This window comes from Venustampulla echinocandica, assembly GCF_003357145.1.
Source record: "Venustampulla echinocandica strain BP 5553 chromosome Unknown scaffold_1, whole genome shotgun sequence".
Lineage (NCBI taxonomy): Eukaryota > Fungi > Ascomycota > Leotiomycetes > Helotiales > Pleuroascaceae > Venustampulla > Venustampulla echinocandica.
The window spans coordinates 5,139,695-5,159,276 of NW_022474206.1; the positions used below are offsets into that span (position 1 = coordinate 5,139,695).

Here is a 19,582-nt window from a genome sequence, read left to right on the forward strand (position 1 = left end):
TTTATGTCTGTACAACTGTAAATATTATTATGGCGTGGCCGCACTTCCTGGCTCTAGCCAGGTACAAGTAGGATATGTAATGTTAGAGGGATGAAGTCATACTACGAAACAGCTGTGACTGCACATAGTGCCATCAACGGTTGATTTCGAGTTTGTACTCTGTATTAAAAGCCGAATGGGATCAATAACGTCAGCTCAATATTTGATACCTTTACATCGTTTTACCAGACCCAGTAGCAGGACACTAGCCGGGCTACTACGTACACCGAAACCCCTTTTTGGAGTGTCTTGGCAAAGCCGCTCCCGGTTTCGCATACCGGAGTTTAACCGGGGCATGCAGGGGTCCAGGAACCGCGTCTTTCGCGACATGATAATTAATGGGGAAAGTCAACATACTCCTGAATCAAGACAACATCAACCACCTATATTTGGGCCCTCACCGTCACTCTCAGCGCCCTCCACCTTGACGATAATACTCCACCTGACGATTCTGGAGATGACACGACACTCATAGACGACAACAGCCATGATGGAGGTAACGGCAACCTCCCCAGGTTCGACCGGTACCAACGGCGTTCCTGCACCTGCAGGCGGCGGTGGATACCAGATAGATCCTCAAATGATAGTCAGCCACCTTACTCAAGTGTGCGAAATCACACTGGGAGCGAGCCAAAAGGATCTGGAAAATGTTGGCAGTCTGCTTTCGAAAGCCCGGATATCTGACACCACGATACGAGTACAACGCTGGGCAGAGTCGCAGGCCCAGGCTGCGCTGTATATTCAGAAAGATTTTACATCGGAGGATAAGTTGGATGCCGTGTTTGACGGGTCTAGTATGTCTTAATATCTATGGTATGGAGATGAAGCTGACATCGTTGTGAAGGCCCCACGATCTACAACTACACTCTGGCCACAGAGCTTTCTCCCTCTTCTTCGACGGTCGCCTCGATAGCTCTTCTGAAACGCCCATTTCCGATAGACACAACTATACCCATTGCCTCCCAAATACAGATTATTAATTTGCCTGGCGTTGCTACGCTGACTAGTGGCGCCGGCGGCCAGAGCAACTCTGTTTCTCCTTTCGAAATCATTCATTCCGTTGTTCACCTAGCGCTGGCGCCATATTTCGATGCCTTTACCAAGACGGAGCAGATCGCAAATGCGACTCGGAGCCGATCCGATGTGGAAGCAAAGACAGGAATACCAGTGGCGAAAAAGAGAATGACAGAATGGGAGACTGCATTGTTACATCTTCAGCAAAATGTGGAAATCCCAGACCTGGTTTTGCCCATGCATCCCCTGGTCCAGAATGCCCTCGAGGAGTCCATTGCCCGAAATATCAAACCAAATCCCGAACTTATTCCCCTAGCTCTGCTGCAGGATAGCACATTCCTCAACAACCTACAAGCAATAGTTAATAGCTGGATTAAATCAATACAGACAATTACGTTGATGTCAAGGGATCCGAGTAGTGGCACAGCAGCACAGGAAATGAATTTCTGGCTGTCTATGGAAGCTGCTCTTGAAGCTATAGAGAGCCAGCTAAGAAGTACAGGTGTCACTTTGACCATGGATATTCTTAGAACGGCAAAGCGATTCCAAGCTACAATCAGCTTCTCCTCAGATACTGGCCTGAAGGAAGCCATGGATAAGGTTCAGAAATACAACCAGCTGATGCGAGACTTCCCGCTCGACGAACTACTCTCGGCAACATCTCTATTGAAAGTCCAAGATGCCATTGGCTTGATCTTTACGCACCTCAACAAGAAGCTTCGAATCTGCCCGTACCCAATTCACCGAGCATTACCGCTGGTTGAGGCTATTTCAGGAGACCTGAATTCACAGCTAACTTCTTTGATACACGGCCGGACACTGATGAATCTTGATTACCGGGAATTCAAGAATTTGACTGCTGCTGCTGAGTCGATCTGGAAAACTTGGGATGACAATATTAAGGAGTTTACAAATGTGGCTCGTGAGGTCACCCGCCGGAGGAATGAAAAGTTCATTCCTATCAAGATCAAACCGAGGCACACAGATCTTCAGGCCCGATTGAAGTATGTCAGTACCTTTCGAGATAACCATGAGCAACTGCAGAAAACCATTGTCAATGTCTTGGGTCCAAAAACTGCAGACGGCTCAGCAGATGATGCGTCAAACGGCGTTATCCTGGTCGAAGAAATGGGCGATGTCGATGCAGTTGAGGAGGTTCAGCAAGCATACGAGGCTCTACGTAACATCGATTTGTTAGATTTGACGCCTGAAGGTACACAAAGTTGGGTCCAGGCGGAAAACACCTACAACGAGCGGACATCCCGTGTCGAAAACTCAATCATCGCACGGCTACGGGACCGATTAGCCACTGCAAAGACTGCCAACGAGATGTTCCGTGTATTCTCGAAATTCAACGCGCTTTTCGTCAGACCGAAAATCCGAAGTGCTATAACGGAGTATCAGACAAAGCTCATAGACAATGTCAAAGCTGACATCTCCGGCCTCCACGAGCGTTTCAAGCAACAATATGGTCATTCGGAAGCACATGCTATGGCCCAACTTCGAGACCTTCCGCCAGTGGCAGGTGCCATTATATGGGCACGCCAAATCGAGAGACAACTTGATGGTTATATGAAGAAAGTTGCAGATGTACTCGGACATGACTGGGCTCTCCATGCTGAAGGGCAGAAGCTTCAGAGCGAAAGTCACCTCTTTCGGAAGAAGCTAGATACCCGACCTATCTTCGAGGCATGGCTTCATGATGTCTCGAGAAAGCAGATTACCATTACTGGGCGACTTTTCAACATTAATAAGATCCGGGCGGCGAATTATGCACTTGAGTTGGCGGTAAACTTTGACCCCCAGATCATTGCACTATTCAAAGAAACACGGAATCTGTTATGGCTCGGCTATATTATTCCTCACGCCGTTAATAGTGTAGGCAGAGACGCAAAGCGAGTCTATCCCTATGCCGTAAGTCTAATGGAAAGTGTTCGGACATTCACCCAGACTACTCGACAGATCTCAAGCATGTCCGATGTTTCTATTCTCTTGAGCGGATACCACAATGATGTGCAAGCACTCATTGCTAAAGGCGTCCCATTGAGGTGGGAGTCATTCGTGCATGCGTATGATATCCACCTGAAACAGCCATATCTATCGAATGGGACTATCGATCATGCCTCTAGTGGCCGCAGCGAAAGCAAGCATGTCCAATTTATCCGAGAATTTGCCGCTTCCGTTTCGTTACTTCAGACCAAAACCGAATCGCTTGCATCAATCAATTTGGCAATTCAAAAGGCGCTTGCGGAATTGGAGACATGCCCGTATGATGGAGCCTCCTTAGAGCTGCGTCTAGAAACAGTTCAAATGGCAGTTGATCAGTTGAATCTGGAGAACTATGTTAACCTGTCTTACTGGGTTGGTGAGATGAACGGGCGGATCAAGGCCATTTTGCTCGTGCGGTTGAGACGAGCGATCCAGACATGGATTGAGACTTTTGAGAACCACCAACCCGAGGGCGTGAACGATGACAGCCGAAAGAAGCATCTAAGTGTCGCTGCAGAACCGACAAACGAGAATGTTCCCTCATTAAAGCGTTTGTTACTTGAAATATCCATGCGAAACCAAGTTATTTATCTGGACCCACCTTTGGAATATGCTAGAGCGAGTTGGTTCTCACAGCTCCACGACTGGCTCGGAGTCGTCTGCAATCTCCGACAAATCAAAGCTTCCAGATACCAGATGACCCTGTCAATAGCAAATGATGCTGAAGCCCGATTTACAGATCTACCGGCCTCGTGTGCCGATAGTTTGACAGAAGTATACGTGTGTGTTGAGACAAAGTTGCACCAGATTAGCCAGTATGTTGACAAATGGCTACAATTTCAGTCTCTGTGGGACTTGCAACCTGAGCACGTCTACGAGATCCTCGGGGAGCAACTTTCGCAATGGTTGCAGCTTCTACAGGAGATTCGGAAGACACGATCAACCTTTGATACTACCGAAGTTAGTCGATCATTTGGGAATCTTACAATAGATTACGAGCAAGTCCAGACGAAAGTGAATGCGAAGTATGACCAATGGCAGCATGAAATTGTGACGAAGTTTGGTGCGCGCCTCGGGGCTCGTATCCACGAGGTATACACCGAGATAGAAAAAGCACGGAAGGATCTCGAAGTGCAATCATTGGAGGCGTCCTCCACAGCCCAAGCTGTCCAATTCATTACCATTGTCCAGGCATGCAAACGCAAGGTTAAGGCTTGGGGGCCTGAGGTGGAAATTTTCAGGCAAGGACAGACAACTCTGAAGCGACAGCGGTATCAGTTTCCAGCAGATTGGACCCACGTCGAACAAGTAGACTCGGAATGGACCTCCCTAAATGAAATCCTCACTCGGAAAGCCAAAATTGTCGAAGATCAAACCGATGCTTTGCGGGCCAAGATCACGGCGGAGGACCAGGTTGTAGGAGACAAGATTGTGGAGATTATCAGCCTGTGGAACGATGAGAAGCCTGTTTCCGGAACGATTGCTCCAGATGTTGCCTCTACGACACTATCGTCGTTTGAATCTCGTATTAGCAAAATTCGCGAAGAGTCCGAGATGGTGTCCAAAGCCAAAGAGGCTCTGGACCTTCCTGCCAGCCCCGCCACAGCCCTCGATGCTATCCTCGAAGAAGTGCAAGATTTCAAGTCTGTCTGGGCTGCGCTTTCGACCATTTGGAAGAGTCTAAATGACCTCCGAGACACTCTTTGGAACAGCGTACAACCCCGAAAGCTTCGATCATCTATTGACAGCCTACTTAAAATGACGAAGGAAATGCCTAGTCGAATGCGACAATATGCAGCTTTTGAACACATTCAGACCATTCTCCGACAATTCCTGAAAGTCAACCCTGTCCTCGCTGATCTAAAATCCGAGGCAGTCCGTGACCGGCATTGGAACAAGATCTTCAAAGCCCTCAAACCTGGGAAGCGATATTCTCCAATTTCTATGACCCTTGGTGATGTCTGGGACTTGAATCTGACAGCAAGCGAGGTTATCATCCGAGACATCATTACCCAAGCTCAGGGTGAGATGGCTTTAGAAGAGTTCTTGAAGCAGGTTCGCGAGGTTTGGTCGAACTATTCGCTCGACCTAGTCAGTTATCAAAATAAATGCCGACTCATTCGAGGTTGGGATGATCTTTTTGCAAAGTGCAGCGAAAATTTGAACTCTTTGCAGGCCATGCGACATTCCCCCTATTACAAAGAATTCGAAGAGGAAGCTTCATCCTGGGAAGACAAACTCAACCGAGTCCACGTGCTCTTCGATGTCTGGATTGACGTTCAGCGGCAATGGGTCTACCTGGAAGGCGTGTTTACTGGCAATGCAGATATCAAGCATCTTCTCCCAATCGAGTCTTCTCGGTTTCAGAACATCAATTCTGAGTTCTTTGCCGTAATGAAAAAGGTTTACAAACAGCCCTTTGTGCTGGACGTTCTCAATATATCTGGCGTACAAAAATCGCTTGAACGGCTTGCTGAGCTCTTAAATAAGATCCAGAAAGCCCTTGGCGAATACCTTGAGCGAGAACGTGTTTCTTTCCCGAGATTCTACTTTGTCGGTGACGAGGATCTCCTTGAAATTATTGGCAACAGCAACGACACTCTCCGTATTGCTAAACATTTCAAGAAGATGTTTGCAGGTCTGTCTGGGCTAATCATGGACGAAGAGCACATAATTTCCGGATTTACCTCGAAGGAAGGCGAGGAGGTTAGGCTAAAGAAGGAGATATCACTTATCAAAACGCCTAAAATTAATGACTGGCTGGCGTTATTAGAGAGCAGCATGAAGACAACTCTTGCTGAGCTACTAGCGGAAGCCGTTGAGCAATACGAGCCTTTGTTCCACGCCGAGAACCTCGACCAAGAAGCTCTGAATGAGTACATTTCTGCTTTCCCTAGTCAGATCGTTGTCTTAGCTACACAAGCTGTCTGGACCTCTGCCGTGGAGAACGCCCTAGAAAACGGTGGATCGACACTGGAAAAATTACACAATCAAGAAGTCAAGGTCCTCCGACTTCTTGCTTCCACCGTCCTAGGAGATCTTGACCCCATTCAAAGAAAGAGATGCGAACATCTTATCACGGAATGTGTGCATCAACGGGATGTGATTGAGAAGCTCTTCAAGCAAAATGCGAGCACGCCTAATCATTACCTGTGGTTGCTACAAATGAGATATGTTTACAAGCCCGAAGGGGACTTCCTTCAGCGACTTGACATAAGAATGGCGAATGCGAAATTAAACTACGGCTTTGAGTACTTGGGAGTTGCAGAACGCCTTGTTCGAACACCTCTAACGGACCGCTGTTTCTTGACGTTAACTCAAGCACTTTGTCAACGGCTAGGCGGGTCTCCGTATGGGCCTGCAGGAACCGGCAAGACAGAGTCAGTCAAAGCTTTAGGTGTACAGCTCGGTAGATTTACTCTGGTTTTCTGCTGTGACGACACATTCGATTTCCAGGCTATGGGCCGAATTTTCCTAGGCATTTGTCAGGTAGGAGCATGGGGATGCTTCGATGAGTTTAATCGATTGGAAGAGCGTATTCTATCCGCCGTATCTCAGCAGGTTCAAAACATTCAACTGGGATTGAAGCAAGGCATGGAGGACGATAAATCACAAATCGAACTAGTTGGCCGCCAATTGCACGTAAATGCCAATACAGGAATTTTCATCACGATGAATCCTGGGTATGCTGGTCGGTCGAATTTGCCAGACAACTTGAAAAAGTTGTTCCGAAGCGTTGCCATGTCGAAGCCGGACAAGGAACTCATCGCAGAGGTCATGCTTTACTCACAAGGTTTTAATCGTGCGAAGGAACTCTCGAAGCTGACGGTTCCATTTTTTGACCGATGTGCAGCCGGACTATCTAAGCAGGCTCATTACGACTTCGGCCTTCGCGCTTTAAAGAGCGTGCTTGTTAGCTCCGGAGGACTGAAGCGTGCTCGTCTTACAAGTTCTGGCGGCGAACTTGGCCCTGAAGATGAGGTGGAGCCGCAAATCATCGTCCAAAGTCTTCGCGAGACCATTGCGCCTAAGCTTATCAAGAGCGATGTGGAAATTATGAAGACCATTGAGGCTGAATCATTCCCCGGTGTAGAATATGTTCCGGCAAGCTTGGAGAAATTGCAAGAGGCGATTCACAGTATCTCGAAGGAGAGGCATCTTGTTGTCAATGACACTTGGATGACGAAGATCCTCCAACTATACCAGATTCAAACTATCCACCACGGTGTGATGATGGTTGGGAACTCGGGCTCTGGAAAATCGGTAGCATGGAAGCTTCTGCTACAGGCGTTGCAACAGGTTGAAGGAGTGGAAGGGGTATGCCACATTATCGATTCCAAAGTGATGTCGAAGGAAGCCTTATACGGCAACCTAGATTCCACGACCCGCGAATGGACAGACGGCCTGTTCACTAGCATTTTACGCAAGATCGTCGACAACTTGCGTGGCGAGGAGTCAAAGAGACACTGGATTGTATTTGATGGTGATGTCGATCCCGAATGGGTTGAAAACTTGAACAGTGTGCTGGATGACAACAAGCTTCTTACGCTCCCCAACGGCGAGCGCCTTAATCTGCCTCCCAATGTTCGGATTATGTTCGAAGTTGAAACGTTGAAATATGCTACTCTGGCTACTGTCAGTCGTTGTGGTATGGTGTGGTTCAGCGAGGATACTGTAACTTCGAATATGATGCTGTTCAACTATCTGGACACTCTGAGAACCGTGGCATTCGAGGACCTCGACGAAGATGCGGTTGCGACAGGTCAAACTGCAGCTAAGGCTCTGGCAGTCCAGGCACAGGTCGCAGATCTCCTACAGGCGTTCCTCATTACAGACGACCTAATTTCAAACGCGCTTGAGCGGGCGCAGGCCTTCAACCACATTATGGAGTTCACAGTTGCCAGAGTCTTAAACACTCTTTTCTCACTGCTCAATAAGAGCGTCCGGGATATCATCGAATACAATTCACAGCATGTCGACTTCCCACTCGATCCAGAACAGGTCGAATCATTTATCGCAAAGAAACTGCTTTTGGCCATGGTTTGGTCGCTGACTGGCGATTGTCCTTTAGCTGATCGCAAGGCTTTCGGAGATTGTCTTGCAGGCCTGGCAACCTTCGGATCACCGATTCTAGGGGACAATTCTTCCTTGATAGACTTTGACGTTACCTTACCAAAAGCCGAATGGTCATCCTGGCAAAACCAGGTCCCCACAATCGAAGTCAATACACATTCCATTACCCAAACTGATGTTGTTATCCCGACCCTGGATACTGTCCGCCACGAGGACGTCCTGTACTCTTGGCTGGCCGAGCACAAACCCCTTCTTCTGTGCGGCCCTCCTGGTTCTGGAAAAACCATGACATTGTTCAGTGCGCTACGAAAACTCCCAAATATGGAGGTTGTTGGGCTCAACTTTTCCAGTGCAACGACGCCTGATCTACTGATCAAGACATTTGAGCAATACTGCGAGTACAAGAAGACTCTCAACGGTGTCATTCTCTCCCCTACTCAGATTGGACGTTGGCTTGTCATCTTCTGTGACGAGATCAATTTGCCTGCTCCGGATAAGTATGGGACTCAGCGAGCAATCTCATTCCTTCGCCAGCTTGTTGAGCAGAACGGATTCTGGCGAACATCGGACAAGACTTGGGTGACCCTTGACCGGATACAATTTGTGGGCGCCTGCAACCCTCCAACGGATGCCGGGCGAACTCCCATGGGTGCGAGGTTCTTAAGACATGCACCACTCATCATGGTCGACTATCCTGGCGAGCTTTCACTGCAGCAGATCTATGGCACTTTCAACAATGCTGTCCTTAAAATTATCCCATCATTGAGGGGCTACTCCGAGTCGCTAACCAAAGCTATGGTCAAATTCTACCTCGAGTCCCAGCAACGCTTTACTCCGAAGATCCAGCCTCATTATGTGTACAGTCCTCGTGAACTTACCAGATGGGTGCGAGGTATATATGAAGCTATTCGGCCACTTGAAACTCTATCTGTGGAAGGACTAGTTCGCATATGGGCGCATGAAGCACTTCGACTATTCCAGGACCGTCTAGTAGCTGAAGATGAGCGCAAGTGGACAGACGATGTTGTGCATCGCATTGCATTGGACTTTTTCCCGACTATTGATGAGGGCAAAGCTCTAGGTGGCCCTATCCTATTCTCGAATTGGCTTTCGAAAAATTATGTTCCCGTTGATAGAGAACAATTGCGCGATTTCGTCAAGTCTAGACTAAAGACTTTCTGCGAGGAAGAGGTTGATGTGCCATTGATTCTCTTTAATGATGTCTTAGAGCACGTACTGCGGATCGATCGTGTCTTCAGACAACCCCAAGGCCATTTGATCCTGATTGGAGTTAGTGGCAGTGGTAAGACCACATTATCTCGATTTGTTGCCTGGATGAATGGCTTGAAAGTTTTCCAGATTAAAGTACACGGCAAATACTCCGCGGAAGACTTCGATGATGATTTGCGCGATGTCCTACGGCGCTGTGGATGTAAGGGAGAAAAGATCTGTTTCATCATGGACGAATCTAATGTCCTTGATTCTGGTTTCCTCGAAAGGATGAATACTCTTCTCGCCAATGCCGAAGTCCCTGGACTTTTCGAAGGAGATGAGCATGCCTCGCTGATGACCGCATGCAAGGAAGGCGCTCAACGTCAAGGCTTGCTCCTAGACTCGCAAGAGGAGCTTTATAAATGGTTTACTCAACAGATCGTCAAGAACCTCCATGTTGTCTTCACCATGAACCCTCCTGAGGACGGGTTGTCATCGAAGGCTGCTACTAGTCCTGCTCTGTTCAATCGCTGTGTCCTGAATTGGTTCGGAGATTGGTCCGATCAAGCTCTTTTCCAAGTCGGAACTGAATTAACGCATTCCGTTGATCTTGATCGACCTAATTTCACTGCCCCTGACAGTATTCCTGTCGCCTACAGAGACTTAAATCTTCCAGCCTCGCACCGTGAGGCGGTCATCAACGCGATGGTGTATATCCACTATTCCCTGCATCGCTTCAATGTGAAACTTCTCAGGCAGCAGGGTCGGGTTACATATCTCACGCCTAGGCATTTCCTAGATTTTGTTGCGCAGTATGTTAAGCTCTACAACGAGAAGCGCGAGGACCTTGAAGAGCAACAACGCCATCTAAATGTTGGACTTGAAAAGTTGAGAGATACGGTGGACAAAGTGCGCGATCTCCGTGTCAGTCTTGCTGAAAAGAAGGGTCAGCTCGAACGTAAAGACGCAGAAGCTAATGAGAAACTCCAACGTATGGTCGCAGACCAACGTGAAGCTGAACAGCGCAAGACAACATCCCTAGAGATCCAATCCGCTCTAGAGAAGCAGGAAACCGAAGTTGCCGAGCGACGAGAATTGGTATTGAACGATTTAGCCAGAGCCGAGCCAGCTGTCATTGAAGCCCAAAAGAGTGTCAGCAATATTAAGCGTCAACATCTCACAGAAGTACGCTCTATGGGCAATCCACCTAAAGGTGTTAAGCTCGCACTCGATTCTGTGTGTACCCTTCTCGGCCACAAGGTGGATAGCTGGAAGACAATCCAGGGCATAGTTCGCAAAGATGATTTCATCGCGAGCATAGTCAATTATGATAACGAGAAGCAGATGACGAAAGCTCTCCGTGTTAAGATGCGCAACGAGTACCTTTCAAACGACGATTTTACATACGAGAAGGTCAATCATGCCAGCAAGGCTTGTGGTCCTCTTGTCCAATGGGTTCATGCCCAGGTCAACTATTCCGAGATTCTTGACCGAGTCGGTCCGTTAAGAGAAGAAGTGGGTATGCTTGAGGAGCAGGCTCTGCAAACGAAGGCAGAAGCACAAGCGGTCGAAAATACGATCAATACACTAGAGCAGAGCATTGCAACCTATAAGACCGAATATGCTGCCCTAATCAGCGAAACACAAGCTATCAAAACCGAAATGTCTAAAGTGCAATTCAAGGTTGATCGAAGTGTTCGGCTGCTCGACAGTCTGTCTTCCGAGCGGGTCCGCTGGGAGGAAAGCAGTAAGTCTTTCGAGACTCAAATCGGTACCCTCGTTGGTGATGTCCTCGTCGCCGCTGCATTCCTAGCCTATAGTGGACTCTACGACCAACAATTCCGAAAGAACATGATGGAAGATTGGCTACATCAACTCCAACTGTCTGGTATCAATTACAAGCAGCACAATCCGGTGACAGAGTACCTTTCGACTGCCGACGAGCGGTTAGGATGGCAGGAAAATTCGTTGCCTGTGGATGACCTTTGCACCGAGAATGCGATCGTTCTAAAACGATTCAATCGTTATCCCTTGATCATCGATCCATCTGGTCGTGTTACTGAGTTCCTTCAAAAGCAAAACAAGGAGCGACGTCTTACCGTGACAAGCTTCTTGGATGATTCCTTTACTAAGCAACTGGAGAGCTCGCTACGTTTCGGTAATCCTATTCTCATACAAGATGCCGAGTATCTGGATCCGGTGCTCAACCATGTCCTTAACAAAGAATATCAGAAGACTGGTGGCCGTGTCCTTATCCAACTAGGCAAACAAGAAATTGACTTTTCCCCCGCTTTCAAGATTTATCTTTCGACTCGAGATCCGTCGGCAACCTTTGCCCCCGATATTTGCAGCCGAACAACGTTTGTGAACTTTACTGTTACTCAGAGCAGTCTTCAAACCCAATCTTTGAATGAGGTGCTGAAATCGGAGCGACCAGATGTTGATGAGCGAAGATCCAACCTAATTAAGCTGCAGGGCGAGTTCAAGATCCATCTCAGGCAGTTGGAGAAGCGACTGTTACAGGCCCTCAACGAGTCGCGTGGAAACATCCTGGATGATGATAATGTTATTGAGACGCTCGAAACATTGAAGAAAGAGGCTGCCGAAATTTCACTTAAGATGAACAACACCGAAGGCGTCATGGCAGAAGTGGATGAGATTACACTTCAATACAACATTATCGCCCGGTCTTGCAGTGCAGTATTTGCTGTATTAGAGCAGCTGCACTACTTGAACCACTTCTACCAGTTTTCGCTACAGTACTTTCTCGGTATTTTCCACTCCGTACTGCATGACAATAAGCATTTGGCAAACGAAACAAATCACAATGTCCGACGAGACATTATCATCCAGGATCTCTTCGTTACGACGTATCAGCGCACAGCTCTCAGTCTGCTTCAAAAGGATAGAATTACACTGGCTATGCTCTTGGCTCAAGCTTCGCCCTCGAAAATGGATAAGACTCTTATCGATGTTATTCTAGATGATGGCATTCTAGGCACTGACATTTCCACCGAGACTCAAAAGAGAGATGAAGTGTTGGCTAGAGCATCAAGACTTCCAGTGCTCAAGGGCAAACTAGAGGCCGTCACTGATTCCGTCTGGGATCGTTTCCTATCTGAGGAAATTGGAGAGAACTACGTGCCTCAAGTCTGGGATGCGGACACTGGGAAGTGCGACCAAGAGCTCATCTCCCTGCTCCTAGTGAAGCTTTTCCGCCTCGATCGATTTGTGCCAGCTGCTGAGCGCTTCGTTACCGCGGTCTTCGGCGCAGGGCTTCTAGATACAACCGAGGATTTGAAGGAAACGGTGGACCAGGTCTCCGCCAGTAGCCCCATTGCGCTCTGCTCAAGTCCTGGTTTCGACGCCAGTTACAAAGTTGACAGCTTAGTTGAACGGTCCCGTGCTACGTGCACTAATATTGCCATGGGTTCCAATGAAGGTCTCGCAAGCGCCGACAAAGCCATCAGCAATGCTGCCGCCAACGGATCCTGGGTGCTTGTTAAGAACGTCCATTTGGCCCCGACTTGGCTACAGAGTCTTGAAAAACGGATGGATTCTCTCAAGCCCCATGCCGACTTCAGGCTCTTCCTCTCCATGGAATCGAGCCCGAAGATTCCTGTCAATTTGCTGCGTGCTTCGCGTGTGCTAATGTACGAGCAACCGGCTGGTGTCAGAGCAAATATGAAAGATTCTATGGCATCTTTGTCAACTCGAGCGATAAAGACCCCTGTAGAGAGAACAAGGCTCTACCTGCTTTTGTCTTTCTTGCATGCCGTGGTCCAGGAGAGGCTTCGATATGCTCCTAACCTAGGATGGAAAGGTTTCTGGGAATTCAATGACAGCGACGTAAGTGACCTGCATGCCCAAACACTAAATTACTTGCTAACAGATTATAGTACGAATGTTCGGCCTTTATCATTGATACCTGGGTCGAAACGGTTGCCAATGGGCGAACTAATGTGGCTCCACAAAATCTTCCTTGGGATATGATCCGCACCCTCGTTGTCGAGACTTACGGAGGGAAGATTGATGATGAGGGCGACTTTGCGCGCCTAACGCAACTTGTTCACTCCTTCCTCACGCCTTCAGCCTACGATATCGGACACAAGCTCGTAGAGGGTGTATTGGGAGATGACGAAGATGCTTTGGTCGTCCCGGGCGGAACTTCGCTGAACGAATTCAGCCAGTGGATCCAGAGGCTGCCAGAGAGAGAACCACCAACATATCTCGGCCTCCCTGCCAATGCAGAGAAATTACTCTTGGTTGGCCAGGGTATTAGCATGATTCAGAATTTGGGGAAGATTACGGAATTGTTGGATGAGGGAGAGCAGATTATGGCGGAAGCTCAGTGAGATTTGTACGAGAATAATGTGTCGTTCACTTCATTTCTTGTGTTTAGTATTTATAGCAGTGTTCCTTGGGGTTTCCGAGCAGGGCGCATGGACTTGCTTTTGAGTCCTTTAGCATGGCATTAGGATGGTATTTGTGGAGAGTTATTATACCCAGTCTTGCTTTGATTAGACGCACAGATTGCATATGTTTCTTTTGTTGAATTCTTGTAGTAATAGCGATTCTTTGGGTTACGCCTAATTTAATGGTGGTTCCCTATCCATGTTTTTAAAATCTGATTCGTGATGAATAAGTAAGAAGGTCGGAGGACGCTAGATAATTCAAGTATTTCGTCAACAGCCTTAGGTGTTTCGTTCCATCGAGCCTAGAGAGCCTTTTAACCCTTTAGATAGTAGATATTAAGGAAGCTCAAATCCCCGTGTTTCGATAAGATGTTTTATGATTTATAGATGATCAAGGGATAGGGATAGGAGAGTGGAAAGGAGGAATGAGTCTAATGATCACAGTTGGTTCAATAAGCGGATGAAGGAAGGTGTTTATTATTCAGTCTACGATTGAATGTGCCACACATTCAAGACTGGTTACTCCGGGGCAGGGTAGGCCTTCTGAATCTGATTCCACAGATCTCGCAGCGACTGCTCATGGCCTGCAGACCCGTGAAAATATGAAGGCCCATATCTCAAGAACAAACCGCGCTCCTCTGCGCCAAATACAAATCCGTGGTTCTCATTAAGACATAAACCCCTCAGTTGTGTACACATCCCATATTGCGTGCATAACAAATCCGCCAGGCTGCATGCGCAATATCATAATTATACCCCGAATTTATTTTCCATAGCCTCCCAGTGGTATCGGTGATCTTAGTCGTAGATCTGTACTGTATCTAACAGACCGTAGTAGTCGTTCATTTATGAGGTATCGATCGCTTTGATTCGTCGAAGTCAAAAGATATGACAGTCGCGCTAACTCGAATGGAGCGATTCACTTTCTATGGCCTGGATGGCTTCTTAGTAGCATTAAATGTGTCTTGGTCGAAGCCATAAATGGGACGACCCCGTCGCCTGAGCGCAAAAATGACCTGTACTCATATCAGTTTCAAGGCTTCGAAGAAGACAGAAGATGAGAAGGCGGGAGGTACTGACATCGGTCACAGTTACGGTTTTTCTCTTGGAGTGTTCACAAATTGCCACGCAGTCCCTTAGCATCTAAGCAGCAAATTATTAGCTCTGGAAAGCGCATTCTAGGGCGGGACCATACAATCTCGAGATAGTTTTTCAGTACTTGGCGAACATCTTCGTAGATGGCTCCAGAGATGCGCTTGATTCCTCCACGGCGTGCCATGCGTCTAGGTCATGTTGTCAGTTTTGGGAAATTGGTCGCTTCTGATGATTCAACATACCGTATATCAGCCTTGGCTAAAAGTGACATACATATTAGCCTTAGGGTTAAAATCATAGATAAGGATGGGGGACATACTTATGCACATAATGTTATCCTTAAGGATTTTACTGTACGGTGCGAAGACAGATTAGTTCAAATGGTCATAGGTGAATAATAGAGAAGATCAGAACGTACTTATGTCGTCGATGGGTAGTCTTCCCCAGCCCTCTCCCGCCGAATCCCCTGCCATCCAAGGCTCTCGCGACGCCCTTGCCGCTCGATACAGTCTTGCCACCAACACTTGGTCGGTGGAACTTTGGGGTTGCAATGCCGCGAGAAGACGGGGTCGAATGGGAAGGCGCCATAGCGACTTGCAGTCGGTACGAGTGAGAAGGGTACGAGTAGGCGTGCTTGGATAGATCGGTTGACTAGCAGCAAGTCGGGTGTTGCGACGAGACAGATGAAGAACAGATGGTACAAAGGGTAGATAGGAGGGACGCTGTCATGTGTTGCGAAGGGAAGGTGAGTGCGGTCAGACAGATGTGGTGTTGAGAGTTGAGAGTTGAGAGTTGACTCGGGATGCTGCGCGCTCGAGATCGACCTTCGTTATCGAAGCCTCGATCGTCGTTATCTTTAGCCGCAAGCAGTTGGCCAGCCTCCGGGCATTAACGCGAATACACGTGACCGTACCCGAGAACGATTATCACGCGTTTACCTCGAGCCACTGTCGAAGTTGAAGGCGGAAAGAGAGGGAAAAGCGAACAGCAGGATTATTGACTTTTAATACAAGGCAGAACTGAGCAGAGTATCTATATTTATTTAAGTCTCATAAACTGAGACGATTATTATTGTTATGTAATGGAAGCCATGCAATCCAGCTTGCCATATCGTACCCAACGAGTGTGTCGACTCTTCTACTCAACGCCAGGGCAGTTATTAATTAAACGATGCAATTAAACAAGCCAAGTTCAAAGTCAATGCCCCAATCATTCACAGATGAACGTTGCCTCTGAATAGACTACGCCCTCCTCAGACGATTCTTCATCGCCAACCTTGATCTTGAGCGAAATCGGGGTTTGTGGGGAGTACTACATTGCATATTAGCATTAGACCATCTTTTAAGGCGATTATTTGTGCGAACCTGATAGATGTATGGCTTTGTTCCTGCGGCTGAAGCCACAATCGTCTTCACGAAACCTGGTACCTCTGCCATAACATCGACCCTATCAAGCCTCTCACCCAATGGGCCTTCAAGCACGGCCTCCACAGTCTTTCCATCCTTCGTCTTGCCATTCCACTCAAACTTCACTGCTTCTGGCTCTGGCCAATCGTTTTCAGGATCGCCATTCACCTTAGTGTGTGTCACGATATTCGAGGCCCCAGCCATAATAATCTCGCCATCCTTTACGAGCCCACCAACATTGACGACCGTCGATCCGTAAGATGGAGGCGTGGTAAATTTCATCATGATAGCCGAGTAAGTCGGGCCTTGGAAATTAACAAAGTCCCATTTTGCTCCGGCGTGATGTGGCTTCATGCCTTGAAGTGCATGGGATAGCAATCCCTTGCCCTTGAAGTCAATAGCCCCATCGTCGGTGAGAATGGATCCCTCGACCGTGTTCCGTGGCCAAAAGGCATGTCTCATAGTGCCCCATGGAGCCTCGGGATCCGTACCATAGAGTGTTTTCCCATCCTTGCCGACTTGGAAGCCTGGAGCGACCCGGGTGACGGTAATGTTGACGATGGATTTGGGATTGGTCATGGATTTAATCGTGTAAGTCTTACCATCTTCTGAAAGCTCAACAGCACAGTTCTCCGCATAGAAGTTTGTCTTGTCTTCGCTAAAGTCGACATTGGATAGCGGATCGGAGGACCAGAGGTTTGGCTTGTTCTCGCTCCGGGGGTAAAAAATCTTCGTATTGAATTGGCAGGTTGTCCGTATGCCGCTTTACATCAAGTCAGCATACGTTGATGCAATGCACGAGTCCACCGAGGGGCCTTACACAACATTGCTGTAGATAACCTGAACCAGGGCGATATGTCCGCTATCTGCCGTCAGGTAGAAACTCTGCGTCTCCACGCAGGTCGACGTCATGGCCTGCCATTGCATGTCCGCGCGCGTGAGCTCTGTGTAAGGAGTTGTTTCCGCCTGCTTTGCTACAGAGTGGATAGCAGAGGGCCCGTAAATCGGTTCCTGGGTGCCGGCGACATTGGCCAGCCTTTATCGCACCGCATCATGATTAGAGGGTTTTGGTTTGGAGAGGCAGTGGGCAATGGAGGCAGAGCAAGAGACATACTGCTGTTTCGCCCAGTTCATCATCTTGAACGATTTTGTGGGTAGTCAGGGTTGGATGTTTAGTAGGACAGAGGTTGTTTATGTGTATGTGTATGTGTAGCAGAGAGGGTTCGGCGCGCCGGTGGAGGTTGAATATTATTTTAGAAGGGCATGACCGCCCCTCCTTGCACGTCCACGTCCACGTCCACCGCCATCGCCATCACCAAACATCGCCGCTTTGTACGTCAGGGATGTCCCACGTCCGCAAAGGCTTGTCCGAGCTTGTCTTAGTACTCGAGGACCGGCGCTGTGAATGGTTCCATGTCGCGGGCAACAACTCTCCAAATACTACTCGAATACGAAGTACGGCACTTAAGCTTAAGTTAAGCCACCAGCCTACGAAGTACAGTATTTGCGCCGGTTTCGAATCTTGGATTAGCCCACAATCTTATCTTCGATTACATTTATGGCATTAGACTGCCATGGCTATTATACAACTCTATGCTATGTATGGTTCTGATGTGCCGCCGCCTGTCCTAAAGCCACCACAGCTACTGTACCCGACGGGGTCTCACTGCGTCTTCTTCCCCGTATCCTTCGACCTGCCAACCCCCATTCCTTGAGAATACACAAGATCACCACCCAGACTTGCTGCGAAAACCATCACCGGCATGGCCAACGCAGCGCTTAGTGCCACGTTGAGCGTGCTAGGCGCAAAGCCTTCAACTGCTCTCCTCGACCACCAATTATACGCCGTGATGCCCGTGGCAATATTGCTGAGCGCCCCATGTGCGAGAGCCGTCCGAGCCTTCCGTGTACCGTATCCGTCGCGAGCGATAAGACGGAGCAACTCCCAAGCACCGCTTAAGACGGCCGGAATCGCGGTGATGAGCGCGATGATAATCGCATAGTACGACAGGACCGGCAGGAGAGCGAGCGACAACTGAATGTCCAGAGACTTGAAGGCGGCCGCCACGAATGGCTCGGTGCTGGGGCTTGTCGCCGCGGCATGAAGAATATCCAGAAGGCCCGCAAGAGTTATCGACGCGATTGGGAAGTGCGTAGTCGCTGGATGGAGGGGTTTTCTGCTTCAAATCAGTCCGACCGTCCCGGCCAACACCACCTCAACTGACTTACCCTGCCATTTTGGATATCGTGTGGAAGTGTGGGTGGGTAATGCCCGGAAAGGATTTGAGAAATGGCAAGTTGAGGTTCTGCGAGCAGACCTTTTTTTTCGAATTCTTCCTCGGTCGCCGAACACACGCCGTGCACTGCACCGTCACTCGGTCTACAGTTTTAACATTCTGCAACTTCCGCATGGTCGTGGCGACTACGAATCTCAATCTTCGGCCTGCTCGGTCCCTGGTGCGCGACTCTCTCCATCATTTCGGTCCAGGAATGGTCGGCTTTATTGTACTCCTGTGGCCATGGCGCCAACAGGAGAGAACATTCATTTTTTCTCTCTAGATCTTATGGCGGCCCTTGGCTGGACACCATCGGATTCCCACACTGGCGGTGCACGGCATCCTCTTGATCCCAAACCCATTATAACTTGTGCCCAGTGATGTCCTTTCACCATCTCCTGTGCTATTATCCTCTCGGTACTTGATGATGTCTGGGAACTACCGACGTATGTCGCATTGGCGTTGCGGGCATAAATTTTTGCATATCAGGCAAAATTCCAGAGTCAAATTAAAGTTGTCCGCATCGGTTTTCACGTTATTGGGTTATTTTTGGAATGAAAGTTTGGACGAAATTGATTCTGCTATCCAATATTGTTTTATTTGTCTTACATCATGTTTGCTGGCAGTCCAGCTCTCCAATATGTGAGAAGTAATTGTTACGACTTGTCGGACCTGATTTTTGACGCTCATTATTTATCAGTGTGCCTATTTTCTGTAAAACCGAGACCTTGCATAAATGCCATTGGTAGACTATAGGCCTTCGTACTAGTGTGCTAGTGTACATCGGCACTTTTGTGCTTGGATTTATATCCCATTTTAATGCACCGAAATAGCTTACGGAGTATATTGAACTTATTAATCGCTCACTTTATTCGGACTACTGGTAAAGCCTTCACGGCAAGTGGTCACACCAAAGTCCATTCCTATCAACCTAAACATTGCTTGGGCATCTAGGGTACTCGGAAGGGACCATGTTCTAGCCCTTCGGCGCGGTTTAGCCTCCTTTTTAAGTCGTGATGGACTCCTGTGATGATGGGAGCACGAGAGGGGACGTTGAGAAGCG

At 48.3% G+C, this 19,582-nt stretch overlaps 4 protein-coding genes across 4 annotated transcripts; 1 reads left to right on the forward strand and 3 right to left on the reverse strand.

The window, feature by feature from the left end:
- Positions 1-529: 529 nt before the first annotated feature.
- On the forward strand, positions 530-13,682 carry BP5553_04203 (p-loop containing nucleoside triphosphate hydrolase; the record flags this gene model as incomplete). The annotated part of the gene is made up of 3 exons (XM_032012826.1): positions 530-833; positions 884-13,176; positions 13,227-13,682. The coding sequence occupies 3 exons, from the start codon at positions 530-532 to the stop codon at positions 13,680-13,682; spliced, it is 13,053 nt and encodes a 4,350-aa protein (XP_031872519.1).
- A 986-nt stretch (positions 13,683-14,668) lies between these two features.
- Positions 14,669-15,425, reverse strand: BP5553_04204 (Histone H4; the record flags this gene model as incomplete). Its single annotated transcript, XM_032012827.1, has 6 exons — positions 14,669-14,758; positions 14,823-14,885; positions 14,938-15,025; positions 15,080-15,095; positions 15,157-15,188; positions 15,256-15,425. 6 exons carry the CDS (start codon positions 15,423-15,425, stop codon positions 14,669-14,671), a joined length of 459 nt encoding a protein of 152 aa, XP_031872520.1.
- A 621-nt stretch (positions 15,426-16,046) lies between these two features.
- BP5553_04205 (Uncharacterized protein) lies at positions 16,047-17,380 on the reverse strand (the record flags this gene model as incomplete). The annotated part of the gene is made up of 4 exons (XM_032012828.1): positions 16,047-16,148; positions 16,202-17,006; positions 17,064-17,279; positions 17,358-17,380. The coding sequence occupies 4 exons, from the start codon at positions 17,378-17,380 to the stop codon at positions 16,047-16,049; spliced, it is 1,146 nt and encodes a 381-aa protein (XP_031872521.1).
- A 526-nt stretch (positions 17,381-17,906) lies between these two features.
- BP5553_04206 (Uncharacterized protein) lies at positions 17,907-18,480 on the reverse strand (the record flags this gene model as incomplete). The annotated part of the gene is made up of 2 exons (XM_032012829.1): positions 17,907-18,420; positions 18,473-18,480. The coding sequence occupies 2 exons, from the start codon at positions 18,478-18,480 to the stop codon at positions 17,907-17,909; spliced, it is 522 nt and encodes a 173-aa protein (XP_031872522.1).
- Positions 18,481-19,582: the final 1,102 nt, after the last annotated feature.